This window comes from Myotis lucifugus, unplaced genomic scaffold, assembly GCF_000147115.1.
Source record: "Myotis lucifugus unplaced genomic scaffold, Myoluc2.0 scaffold_260, whole genome shotgun sequence".
Lineage (NCBI taxonomy): Eukaryota > Metazoa > Chordata > Mammalia > Chiroptera > Vespertilionidae > Myotis > Myotis lucifugus.
Window position 1 is genome coordinate 1,307,315 of NW_005871308.1, and position 13,856 is coordinate 1,321,170.

The 13,856-nt window shown below is 43.4% G+C and overlaps 1 protein-coding gene across 1 annotated transcript; it reads right to left on the minus strand.

Annotated features, from left to right (window-relative positions):
• Positions 1 to 285: 285 nt before the first annotated feature.
• On the minus strand, positions 286 to 10,764 carry UTP11 (UTP11, small subunit processome component). The gene is made up of 8 exons (XM_006099127.3): positions 10,598 to 10,764; positions 6,683 to 6,744; positions 5,154 to 5,256; positions 4,415 to 4,528; positions 3,858 to 3,951; positions 3,631 to 3,761; positions 1,361 to 1,471; positions 286 to 657 (listed from the first exon to the last, which is right to left on the minus strand). The coding sequence occupies exons 1-8, from the start codon at positions 10,658 to 10,660 to the stop codon at positions 574 to 576; spliced, it is 762 nt and encodes a 253-aa protein (XP_006099189.1). The 5' UTR covers positions 10,661 to 10,764; the 3' UTR covers positions 286 to 573.
• Positions 10,765 to 13,856: the final 3,092 nt, after the last annotated feature.

Genomic DNA, 13,856 nt, shown 5'->3' on the forward strand with positions numbered 1-13,856 from the left:
AATCAGTCTATCCTCTGGATAAAACATTATGTAAACATGAAAAATAAGATTTAATTTTTTCTATGAGCATATATTGCATTGCTGTTTTAAAATTTAGTGATGTTCAAATGGATAAGAGCAAATTATTTAAGTGAAAAAACTAAAATACAATTACAAAAAAATCTAGTGCATACCTCTACAAAATGGAGGCGATAAGCCAGAATGCTCATACTGTTCACCTCCACCACTGTCCGAGCTCCCAGCACTGTAAGTATGCAACAGCTATTTATTGTTCTAGAATAAGTATTGGCATTAAAATGAACTCATTTATTTCCCAAACTTGCTGTAATGAGATATGAAGCTTTCATAATTAAAAAAAAGGTAAGTATATAAAAATAAGACTAATTTCACAACCCAAAACCATAAGAGGGGAAAGGAGCATTGATGTTGTTTATATCAAATGTCAGATCTGCAATAAATTATAATTACAAACAGGAACACCATCTCATTTATAGGAATGGAATTTGAAGTTACTGGGGGAAAAGGACATAGAATTCTTTTCCATTTGGAATGACAAGGCTTATCTATAACACTTCAACGTTTCCGGCGACTCTGAAATTTGTAAATAGCAGGGGAGTTCACCGTTTCTTTCTTCACCTTCACCTTCCGAGTTTTATCCTATAAAAGAGTAAAAGGTTACCAGTACATAGCAGGAGAGGCTTTTGTAAAACAGGGAAGTTCGTAACTACCAATTAGGAAACCCCTCATTCTGCCCTTGTCAAAGTGCAGGAGAGAGGAGCCCCACCCCAAGGCAACCCCGGGAGGCACGAATCAACTTCCCTGCTGGGCACCTAGTGCGTAGAGATTCTTGGGAAAACTGAGAAGGTACTCAAATCATTTTTTGGGGGGTAGAACTTATTCTCTCACAAACCCCAGTTGAGAAAGGCACAACTCAATGATCTGCAAAGCTGAAGAATTTGACATTTAGAGGAATCAAAATATGAAAGGGGCATCTTATATTCCTCAGCTCTGTTATTTATCTACACAATGTTGCCTATTTTTAAACACCAATGAGAGACACGCACTGTTTTGTTAACCTGTTTAAATGTTAAAGATAGCTGCTCATAAGCTATAAAGTTCATATGCTACCCGATCCTACCCTTTGCTGTTCCAGAGCACTGACTAATAAGCCTCTTATTACCTTCTTAATCAAGGCACATTTCAACACTGTCAGAGTAGCAGACACTGGCTCAAACCGCTGCCCCTGAGGAGCAGACATTTTCACCGGGGTTGATTTACACACAGCTGAAATCCAGCCTCAGTTAAGACCTTCACAAGGGGAAAAAAAAAAAAAAAAGAAAGGCTAAGGCTCTCTCCTCACCAGAAGATCTTTGCGTGTTTGAATTTTCTGTGCAATGACGAACAATTTCCTCTCGCGTTCAATCCGCTGTGTCAGGCAGTTATACTGCTTTTGCCTTTCTTTAGCTATCCGCTGCAGAGGAAACACACACATGCTCAATAAAACACTTCACAGGACAAAAAATAAGTAAGAAACTGTTTCTTAATCCACCTAAGCCCCAATGCATAAATGGTTTTACCAACTCCCTTCTTACACCAGAACAGACGATACTGTATGTTACTAACAAGTAAGGATACTAAAAAGCTGTCCATTTTAGGAACATCACATCTTGAGCTGAACTTCCAGAGCCTTGGGGACTTGCCCGGGACACGTGGTTCACCTGGAGCAGAGTCAGGACTGTCCCGAGCCTCCCGGTCCTCAGGAATCTTTCCACTACTACCCTCAGCTGCTTCAACCTTCATGTGAGTGTCCGGTTACCTAAGGTGATGCAGAATGAGCCAGTACTGGAAACCCTCGCACAGGGAGTAGGGGAAAGAGAAGGGCACCAGGCAGTGTACTGGTGCCGGAGAACCGCAGCTGCGAGCAGGCATTTGTCAGCGGTAGCTGACCTGAGAATTCCCACTGCTGATGATGCCTCCAACACCAGTGTTCCTTCAATTTGGGGGCATTGTAGACCTCTAAGAAACTGAGGAAAGCTTTGGGTTATTTCTTGAAATAAATGTACTTATGTGTGTACAAATTTGTAGGGCTCTTCTCTCATGGAACCCAGTTGAGAAAGGTAGAACTTTTTATTTTTCTTAAAATTTTTTTAAATGTTTTTACTGATTTCAGAGAGAAAGAAGGAAGAGAGAGAAACATCGATGTGAGACAGAAACACTGATCAGCTGCCTCCTGCACGACCCCCAGTGGGGATCAAGCCCACAACCCAGGAATGTGCCCTGAATGCGGATGGAACCAGCAACCTCCTGGTGCATAGGATGACGCTCAACCAGCTGAGCCACAGCAGTCAGAATAAGAAAGGCAGAACTAAATTATCTCAATGTGCATACACGTAGATACCTATTTGCTCAAAATGTCCGTGGGAAGAGGGTGTTCAGACTCCTAAAGCCCATTTGTGGACTGCCCACCCCTTCCAACTTACAGACTGAGCGTTCCTTTGCAATCCACCCACAGCAGTCTCTCAATAAAAATAATTTTCCTTTAAACACAACTATCAAAAGAAACACTACTAGACAAAAATGGCGGGATCCAAACTTTCCCAATTTCTCAAAAGTTACGTTAGTGAACTCTTTCTACACAGGAATTGGGAACTCTCATCTCCTTAGGGACTACCACAATACTTGAAAAGCATCAGTGACACAGCTAATTGAAAATACAACTAATTGGCAAGCAGGGTTATCACGAGAACACTAGTCAGCCGGCTCCTCAGCTGGAAGTGTTATCTGCATAGAGGGGAATATTGCTGGGCCTGAGACTTAAACAATTGCCTGATTCTAGCATAGTCTCACAGCAGTGGCTTCAGACAGCTTTTGTTTTCACTTTATTGCACAGACTGTCAAATTTATGGGATTACCCAATATAGTCAAACTAATTAGGGGTATTTATATTACTAAGGCAAGTTTAGCTGCCTCTGAGCTAGAGAAACTGCTGTGAAATTAAACATTGGAAGCAAAGCTGATGCGGAATAAATGATTCAAATCAAAACAGAACAGCTGTCTGAATGAAACACATTGACAGCATTTTTTTTTTTTAATGAATCAGTCAGAAGTGAGAGTTCAACTCCAGAAGGCTTTGAGAAAAGCATGTCTTCTGCACAAACCCAGTTACGGTGATGGAAAACACCATAAGGAAGAGTCAATACAAAATTTTGGTACAAATGCATAATATGAAAGACTTTTTGATACACGTATTCGCTACTAAAGGTTCAATATCAAAAGTATAGCAGACCCCTTAATCTTCAGTGCCCTCTCCTTTCCCTGTATTTTAAAATTCTTGGCACCTGTTATAAGCCTTAAAAGCACAAAGCCCAGGGTTAGAGCTAGAATTCAAATGAAGGTCAAAAGGCCAACACCTATGCTCCTGACCACTAGGCTACCCATCCTCCAATCTGAGAAACCCAGGAACTCTTCTCCACTCCCATCCCCATGATCAAAACCTCCTTCTACTTTTCTAAGGGAACTTGATGTGTTTTCCACAAATAATTATTTTAAATTTGGTGACAAAAAAAAAAAAAAGGAATCTAGATCCTCCCACCCCTAAATTCAGACCCAAAGAAAAATGGAGTAAATTACCTTAAGTCGAGTCTGATGAGTAACTCCTTTCACTTTCTCCTTCTGCAAGGTCTCTATGGTGGGTCTATTAAAGACTCTGTCCACTAGTTCCGGGGCAGTTCGCAGGTGAGTTGCAATATCAAACCGCTCAACTAAAAGTCAAGACAATCCTTCAAGCACTGTCTCTAACACCAAACAACACAGAAAAATATGCTAGACCGTCCCAGGAACCTTCAAACATTCCATACCTTCCTTTTTAGTGTCAAAAAAGAACACATGCTTATTCTGTTGCTTCCCCTGGAAATCCAGCAGGTGGAGCTCTGATTTTAGTCTTTCGATTTTCTAGAATACAGAATATGGTCTCATTTTACATTGGGCTCTTATAGGGTATCAGAAATGAATTTGCCAAAGTTTAAACCATTTCACATCATTATCACCAACCAGCAAAGAAACTGCTTCATTCTTTTAAAGGAAAGGACTGGTAAAATTTATTAAGCACCAATCACATGTCAGGCTTGGCATAATCCAAAACTCATTTAATCCTTACAACAAACCTATGAGATAGAAATGAGGAAAGAGCTTCATAGAGGTAAATTTGTCCATAATCTAATAAGTGGTAGAGCCAGAATTCAAACTAAGTCTGTCTCATTCCCCACATTAAACCCTTTCCACTCTACCATGCTTCTAAATCACTTTCACAATTAATTAAGCATACAATGCCAGAAGAAATCAACATATCATTTTGGTCGAGGGATTTATATTTTTCTTAACCAACGAAAACACATCAAAACACATTGGTTGTTACCTTCGCTTCCGCAACCCTTTTCATTTCTATATATTTGACATCCTGAGTTCTCATCAGTTTCAGCTGTTCTGGAGTTACTTCTTCCTTAGTCTGTGGGATAACATGAACTCCATCCTGAAATCCAAATTCCAAAGACACATTCCCTATTAGATTAAAATCATTTCTAAGTTGTTGACTTAGTTCATGGTTGGAACAAAGACAACCCAAAGCTTTATGCAATAGCAATTCCATGCACTAGGCCCTCAAGGTGCACGGTCAATTTAGCACATCCAGTCTTCCACTCCCATAACGGCTCCAGGCATAAGACTACTCAGAGCCAGGGGCAGAAATGCTTGCTGCTCATGAAGGGGCAGTTTTGCTTTGGATACTGGCCAACAGCAGCACCTGGACCAACTAGACTAGTGATGGCAAACCTATGACACACGTGTCAGAGGTGACACGCGAACTCGTTTTTTTGGTTGATTTTTCTTTGTTAAATGGCATTTAAATATCAAAAATATAAGTCTTTGTTTTACTATGGTTGCAAATATCAAAAAACTTCTATATGTGACATGGCACCAGAATTAAGTTAGGGTTTCTCAAAATGCTGACACGCCGAGCTCAAATCAAAAGGTTCGCCATCACTGCTCCAGTTGGTAGAGAGAGGCTAAGTAAAGGCCAAGATTCTTTCTCTCCACCTCCTCCTTATTTCCTTACTGAGTCGGAGCTCAAAACACCAACTGATCCATTAGACACCCACCTGGAGTTTAACTCGAGTCATTTTATAGTAGAATTCATCTGGATTTTTTTCAAGAGCTTTCTTTCGAAGAGCTCTGAGGTATTCTTGCTTTTTCCGGTAGTCACTAAAAAGCAGGTTAAACAAGGTTCATACCAAAAAAGAAAAACACAACAAGCAAACTTTACAAGGAGCTAAAGTTCGCACAAAATGAAACTCAAAAAGCCAAAGCAAAAAAAAGCAATGACTACATTTGATCCACACTCCATTGTCACTGATGTTGAGCTCCTCTCTCTGCAGGTCTTCTCCTGGTCAAATCTTACGTGAAAGCCCTAGCTGGTTTAGCTCAGCGGACAGAGCGCCGGCCTGTGGACTGAGGGGTCCCAGGTTCGATTCCAGCCAAGGGCACATGCCTGGGTTGTGGGCTTGATCCCCAGTAGACGATGTGCGGAAGGCAGCCAATCAATGATTCTCTCTCATCATTGATGTTTCTATCTCTCTCTCTCCCTTTCCCTTCCTCTCTAAAATCAATAAAAAAATATATATTTAAAAAAAAATCTTAGGTGAAATTAACTGTCCTATCTCACATATGTTTTAGTGCCATTTATATCATTACAAGGAGAGACCAAACAAAGCACAAATTAAAACTGGGTTCTGATTCAAGCTTTGGGCACCAAGTGACCAAATAAGATTCAGAAATTACACAATGCATTATAGCCAAGTAACCAGAATCATGGATTCTGGAGCCAGACACCCTGGGTTCAAACTTTGATTCTACCACTTCTGGCTGAGTAATCTTGGATAAGTTAGTTAACCACTCAGTATCCCCATTTAATCTGTAAATGATACGATAACAGCAGTATCCCAGAAGGCTGTTGGGAGGAATAAATGAGTATAAAGTGGTAACTCCCCTGGAACACTGCCTGCCCGGTAGCAGCCCTCAGTTATTATTATCAGCCTTAAAAACTCGGGGACCCAGAGCAACCCATCGCCCAGCATCTGTACCAGGAGCATAAAAAGGGCTTCAACTAACAAATAATCATGAAGTATTCTGCAAATAAAGTGCTAGCGAAGAAGAAGAATGGGATAATTGTTTTGTAAAATGTTTTCAGAGTTCATTATCACCCACGCTCAGTCTCATGAATCCATCTTTCACATCTCTTCATTCCACACCACACACATGGTGATGTAAGAGACTCAACAACTGGAATTTTAGATTTTATCTTGCACTTCAAGAAAAGGGAGTGAAAAAAGACTCAGCTTTTGGCTCAAACACCAAGGCAGGGGCAAATCAAAGCCACTATGAGAAAATGATCTGTAGCAACACAATAAAAAAAAAACCCTCACAATGCAACTACAGTTAAATAAATAATGCTCTGCTAAACAAAGACAGAAGTTTAGGGTCACAGACAAGTATCTGACAGGCTGCCAGAGCTTTGGCCATTTTATCAATGGCAGGAAATTATCCCGTTGGACACTCAGGCAATTCAACTGCAGCGCAGAGAGACTGGAAGCTTTCTTGGCAGCATCTCTACCAGAAAGACTGAACTCACTTTGCACGAAGTTTGTAATCTTTCTTTTTCTCCAGCAGGCCCAGATGTTTTCGAAAGCCAGGCTAGAAAACAAAAGAAGAAAAAGTGTTACGTTTCCTCACAACATGATGGGAACAAGCATCTCTGGGGCGCTCAGTCAACCCATGTCCTTGGAGCCAACGTGCTCCCCTATTCCCTCCCCTCCCCCAACCGGGCTCTGCCTAAGGAGGAGAGGAGCTGTGCAGGTGCCAGAGAGGTCATCAGCACTGCCGTAGTAGTTGTCCTGGCCTATTAAGGACAGAGAAAGGCAACAATGACTCGGCACTAAGCAAGCAGTTGCCAGTTGTACTAAAATTACTACGGACTTAATCCAAGGGTTTATAAAATACTACGAAGGGAAAATATAGTAACAGGCAACTGTGGTAAGAGAGCTAAATTTAGAGACTGGAGAATTGGATTCAAATCCAAGCTTTACCTCTTACCAATTTGTGACCTTGGGCAAATCACTTAACTTCTCTGAGCTGCTGTTTCCCAACTATAAAATGAAAATAATAGTACCTATTTCTCGTGGTTATCATAAGGATTCCATAAACCTCTGTGAGTGGTAGTGTCTGGACTTGGCTTGGCACATAACAGGTGCCCAGCATGTTTACTGTTATTATTATACCTTTGGTACAAAGTATGAAAGAAAACCACGTATGACAGAACATACTTTCTATGACACAGAACTTGGATAGCACGGAAGGTACAAGGATTATATCTTGCTATTATCTTTCCACCAGCTACCATTTGTTGAGCATTTAATATATATCAGGGTCTGAGCTAGATGCTTTTGCATAAAGTATCCTAACAGGCCACATTTATTAAGTACTTACTCTGTTACAGAGCAATCTGCTATGCTCATCAATTATGATCACATTTAATCCCCATAACTATCATGGAAAGTAGGTAAAGCAAAGAAACGGCTATCCCAATATTCCAAAGGGGAATAAAGTTTAGAGAATGACTTGCCCAAGAACACAGAACTAGTAAGTGGCAAAGCTAGAATTAGAATCCATTCTATCTGGGGCCACAGTCTGTACTCTTCCCCTCCCCACTGGACTGCATCCTTTTCTGCTCTGAACAATCTTAACTTCTTTTTTTAGAGGATTTTTATGAGTTTATTTGAGCCAAACTGATGACATATACAGGGGAGCAAGACATCAAATGCTCCCTAATCTCAACTTTTGAGGAACTGCATACACTTCTCCATTGTTTAAACTTGTATAATAATTTTTTTTTTTTAATTTTATTGACTTTTTACAGAGAGAAAGGGAGAGGGATAGAGAGTTAGAAACATTGATGAAAGAGAAACATCGATCAGCTGCCTCCTGCACACCGCCCCCACTGGGGATGTGCCCGCAACCAAGGTACATGCCCTTGACCAGAATCGAACCTGGGACCCTTGAGTCCGCAGGCTGATGCTCTATCCACTGAGCCAAACCGGTCAGGGCAAAACTTGTATAATAATTTTTAACAGTCACCTTTCTCATCTATCATCTCTGAAGTGACACAATAAAGAATTCAATATTTAAAAATAATACCCAAAACCTCTCCTGATAATTTTTATTTTAATTACAGCAGATAAAGAAGACTGACAGAGAGTAGAGGAAGAAAACTCAAGGGTCAAATGGGCAACATCATGAGGCAGAAATCTTGAAAGCTCCATGTCACTTGAATGTATATCGGCATTATAGAAAAAATCCTGGCACTGCATCTGAAATAGTTCACATAGTTACACCACCCCCTCCATACAGAATATCTTCAATAGCTCCCCACTGCCTCAATGAAGAATCAATAGGATAAAGTCCAAACTTGACCCAAATAGGAAGTGCTCTTGTCAATGTGTTTGCCAACCTTTACAGATGGCCTTCTCCACACCTCTCCCACGAAGACCCTCTATTCCTATTCAGACATGGCCATGTCTTACTCACTTACCTGCCTTCAAAGCCCTCTGTCTCTTCTGCTAATCTAAACCAACTACTTACAACTATGACTCTAGACCAGCCGTGGGCAAACTACGGCCCGCAGGCCGGATCCGGCCCGTTTGAAATGAATAAAACTAAAAAAAAAAAAAAAGACTGTACCCTTTTATGTAATGATGTTTACTTTGAATTTATATTAGTTCACACAAACACTCCATCCATGCTTTTGTTCCGGCCCTCCGGTCCAGTTTAAGAACCCATTGTGGCCCTTGAGTCAAAAAGTTTGCCCACCCCTGCTCTAGACACACATTCAATCTCTTTAAGCATCAGATGCCTCATTTGTAAAATGAGGACCATGTCCCCCGCATAGGGATGCTGTGGGATCATATGAGATAATCCTTGTACGGCATGTTGAGCTGTATCTAACATACAGTCAGTGCTAAAAAAGTGACAGCTACTATCATTGCCTTTCAAGTCCAACAAGTTTCATCATGATGCTTTCTCTCATCATCTCTACTCTTCCCACTCAAATTCCTCATTTGGCATTTTTTATGTGCCACCTCTCATAAAATTGCCTCTTTATTCATCTTTTAGTAGCCTCTGGATTCAAAACACTTGGTCTGATTCTTGGCTTTGCCACTTGCCAACTATAGCTATATGTCTTTGGGCAAATTACTTACCCTATCTGAACCTTAGTATCCTCATCTGCAAATGTGAAAACACAATAGTACACTTCCACCCACTGTTGGGAATTATGTAAATGAGATAATGAGAGGACAGCATTTTGTACTTTGTCAGGCTCAGGCACATAGTAAGCACTTCTAGCTATGATTACTTTTAGCTGGATCCACACACAGGTCCAAACAAGGTGGCAAATTACACTACTGTTCCCAGCACACCACGAGCACACACCAAGTAAACAATAAATGTCTGATAAACGCGATTAAGCAGGAACACTGAACTGTGGTTAAGAGGCCTTAGTTCACCCAGCCGGCATGGCTCAGTGGTTGAGCATCGACCTATGTACCAGGAGGTCACGGTTCGATTCCCAGTCAGGGCACATGCCTGGGTTGTGGGCTTAATCCCCATGTGGGGCATGCAGGAGGCAGCCGATCAATGATTCTATCTCATCATTGATGTTTCTATCTCTCTCTCCCTCTCTCTTCTCTGAAATCAATAAAAATATTTTTTTTAAAAAAAGGCCTTAGTTCCATTCCATCAGCTGGCCACACAACTTTAGGCACATCCATCTCCCTCTCTTTCTCATCTGTAAAATGAAGCCTTTCTGAATCGGTATTATGGGATTCCCACAATTTGTCTTGCAGGTGTAGAAATGGAATAAATTGATTCTGCATACATTAAGCGAATGTCTACTCAACTCCCCCCACACACACCCTCCAGAGAAGTCCTACAAATGTTTATTCGGCCTGAATTTGGTGTTTGTGACTGGGCACGTCACTTCAGCTCTCGGGGCCTCAGTTTCCTCATCTGTATAATGGGGGTGAAAAAACACCAACATTACAGGGTGAGACATAAACAAAAAGCCCACGACGATGACACTATACTCATAACATCGGTTCTCTTCGGGCACCGCCCCTATACGCAGCGAGCGGAGCCGAGCACCTTTGGATGAGGGTGCCAGTTCCAGCCGGGGCGCTTACTGGCTGTGTGAGCTTCGACTTCAAGTTCCGCCGGGGTCAAGCCCTTTACACACAGCACCCCATTTAGTTATCTCATTTAAAACTTGCAAGATAGTTTTGATTATCCCCGTGCTCTCCCCAAAAAAGAACGACAGGTCCTTCTTCGCAGAGCCAAGAGGCTCCACCCCAGCCACGCCGGCGTCATCACCATATATTTGCATTTATTTACTCGCAGTGTCTGTACCGACCCGGACCCGCAAGCAAAGAGGGGGTTGGGGCGAGAGAAGCACATGGGGCCAGAGCCGGCGCTCGTGGATCCTGTGAGGTCTTACCTGGCTTCGCTCTCGGTGTTCCCGCTGTCGGGACTTAGCTGCCTTCCGAAAAGCCGCCGACATAGCTGCTCACGCCTGGGAAAGCTCAGTAGACAACGCTGGCGCCGCACCACCTCAGTCTCCGGGTCCACTGAACCTACAGGAAACGGGCCTAGCCGCGGAGGCTTAGGACCACCCACTTCCTCTCCACAGCCTATGCGGCGCCAGCTTTTCCGGAAGTACGTCCTCTAGCAAAGGCGTCCACCACAGGCTGCTTCTGGGAAATGTAGTCTAGTGTCCTGACTTGACAAGGGCCAGTTCTTATTCGCCAGAGCTTGTCCACGTGTACCTCGCCTTCGCGCTCGGCTCCGCGTTGGCACCTGGGAACACGTGTCTGGCACTGCCCTCGGCTGAGCTGGGCTTGGAGTTTGCGCATGCGCAGTGACCTGTGGCTGTGCTCCACTTGCCGTATTTACCCGGTGCATTTAAAGCCAGGAGCTGTGTGAATTTTACAGTGTACTGGAAAAGAGCACTCAATAGAGAGACAACAGACTCTAAAATCATGCCTGACTCTGCTACTTATTATCTGTGACTTTTGACAAGTGACTTGACTTTAATGAGCATCATTTTTCTCACCCATAAAACAATAATACTAGCATGCACTGCGTGCCTCATAGGGCCATCAAGGAGCTCACAGTTGAATGGAGGAGTCATACCATAGCAATAGTTTTAAAGTTCTGAGCCTTATCCCCTCAAGAGAATGGCTGGTTGGCAGAATGAGTGTCAGGGGCAGTACAATGTAAATGATAAGGACCATGAACCATGGAGGTGTGTTCTGATCCTAACTGCTGCCAATCAAGACAAAGTTAGCTTCATTCAACCTTGGTCTCCCCATCTGTAAAAGTAAGGTAATACTACTATACCCACAGAATGGTTGTGAGCATTAAATGAAATAATATGTTTAAAATGCTGTGTTCAGCCCAGTTTGGCTCAGTGGATAGAGCATAGGCCTGCGGACTGAAGGGTCCCGGGTTTGGGTTTGATTCCGGTCAAGGGCACATGCCCGGGTTTCGGGCTCCATCCCGGGTAGGGGATGTGCAGGAGGCAGTCAATCAATGATTCTCTCTCATCATTGATGTTTCTATCTCTCTTTCCCTCTCCCTTCTTCTCTGAAATCAATTTCTAAAAGTTTTTTAAAGAATTTTTTTAAAATGCTGTGTTCACAATCAATTAGAGCTATTATTGTTATTATTACTAAACCTAACTGTAAGGACGGAGAGTGTTGGGCACAGCAGAGCCCTCGTGAGGGATTTGATTTCTTTTCCATCACGTAAAGCTAGCCTTCAGTGAGTTCTGAAATTGCACCCATTTCACACGACAGGGCTCACTCTTCCAGCTGAAGAGCTCTGGGGAAATGCTCGCCTCTGTCCTTGGAGGCATAAGTCCAATAGACCAGTGGGCATAAAACCTGAAAGTAGCTGAGATCTGCAGGGTAAAAAGTTTTTTTCTGCATCTGAGTCTGAGCCTTGCCCAACTAGGGCTACATGCATTCACAAATTTCTATCTCATTTGTTATTTAACCACTGAAGGACAAGGCCCTTCATGGTCCCACAGATGTCCACCTTTCCAGCCTCATCTTTTTTTTAAAATATATTTTTATTGATTTCAGAGAGGGAGAGGGAGAGAGAGAAAACATCAATGATGAGAGACAATCATTGATTGGCTGCCTCTTGCACGCCCCCTACTGGGGATCAAGCCCACAACCCAGGCATATGTCCTTGACCAGAATCAACCTCGGGACCTTTCAGTCCCCAGCCGACACTCTATTCACTGAGCCAAACCAGCTAGGGCTCCAGCCTCATCTTGATTAAGAAGCCCAGCCATCAGGCAGAGTGCCCAGGTGGCAGCCCCAGTCCCTCCTGCCACTCCCTCTGAAGAAGGCATTGAGAGATGGGTATACCCAGGAGAAGGCAGCTCTGCACACTGAAAGGGGGAAGGAACCCTAGGCAGCCCAAAGGGTAAGAGTGAGCAATACACCCAAAGAAGGAAAGAAGTTTTCTCACTGGGGGAAGGAGGGCTTGTGGTTACAAGCATCAGAGAATGATTCAGCACCCAGAGGAAACCACGAGAAGCCTGTCAGTCATCACCCAAGGCCTCCTTTTAAAAGCCCTTCCAAGGTGAGAGAATAGCTGTGAGACCCTGAGGAAGCCCCCTTCCACCACAAGAGAAGGATGAGTGTGTGGGGACCTCCTGAGTGGCTGGGTGGCTAGATCTCACTTACCCAAGGCTAGTTGTTCAACACTCAGGCTCTGCTTCCAGTCCCAGCTCAGACACACCTGTTCCCTGAAGAGGGGGTGGGGGGAGAGACTGACAAGAAACAGGAACAGGGAGTCCATGTGGTTGATCCCTAGAGCTCTCTGGGGCACGTCCTCCTGGTCGTCGGAAATAGAGCAGGCAGGGAAATGTGAGCCCACTGGGGAGCTGGAAATGGAGAAGGGAACCAGAGGGGCATTTATAGTTTAGGCATCAGGAACAACAACGATAAACAGCCCCATGCCCTACACCAGTTTCCCTTCCCCAGGTTGGGCCAAGTCAGAAATCTCCTAACTTTTTCTGGCCTCCAGACTCCAAGTCCAGCAGCAGAACCTTAACACTTGATCGTGAAACATTGAATATTGAATACCTACTGTGTGCTCTCATCCAATCCTCACAAGAATGCTGTGAGACAGGAAGGCAGCCACTCTTAACAGATAAGGAGACTTAAAGAGATTAAATGACTACAGAGGCTGTAGAGTTTACCAGTTAGGCTCTTGAAGGGAACCAACGTTTTGTCACCCAGAAACTGCCTTTTGGGGATATTTAAGCTGTTTATTAAGAAACAAAAGACTCAGAAATCTAATAAGCCAATTCCTCGCCGCCCCCCCCCCCCCCCCCCCCGAAAATGGTTTTCCCCTGGGGCCAAAAAGGGCTTTGATACACCTTGTTGCCTCACCGGTCTTGGGATTTTCATGCCTATGTGGGAAACCCTCTGCCAAGGATAAAAATTTTTATTTTCACCCTAGCCCATTTTGCGCAGTGGGTAGAGTATTGGGCGGGGGACTTGAGGGGCCCAAGTTCAATTCGGACCAGGGCACATGCCTGAGATGGAGCGCCACTCCCCAGTAAGTGCGGGGAGAAGCCAGCGAAAAATGGGATCTCTATTCACCACCCGTGAATGTTCCGGCTCTCCCTCGACGCTTCGTCGCCTGAAATAGAAAAAATATTACTTTTTTTTAAAAAA

Coding starts and splice junctions, on each gene's coding strand:
- UTP11 (XM_006099127.3), bottom strand. CDS start 10,660: ATGTCGGCGGCTTTTCGGAAGGCAGCTAAGTCCCGACAGCGGGAACAC. Junction 1,472..3,630: donor CTCATCAGACTCGACTTAAG/GTAATTTACTCC, acceptor TTTCCTCTGCAG/CGGATAGCTAAAGAAAGGCA. Junction 658..1,360: donor AAACACGCAAAGATCTTCTG/GTGAGGAGAGAG, acceptor ACTCTTTTATAG/GATAAAACTCGGAAGGTGAA.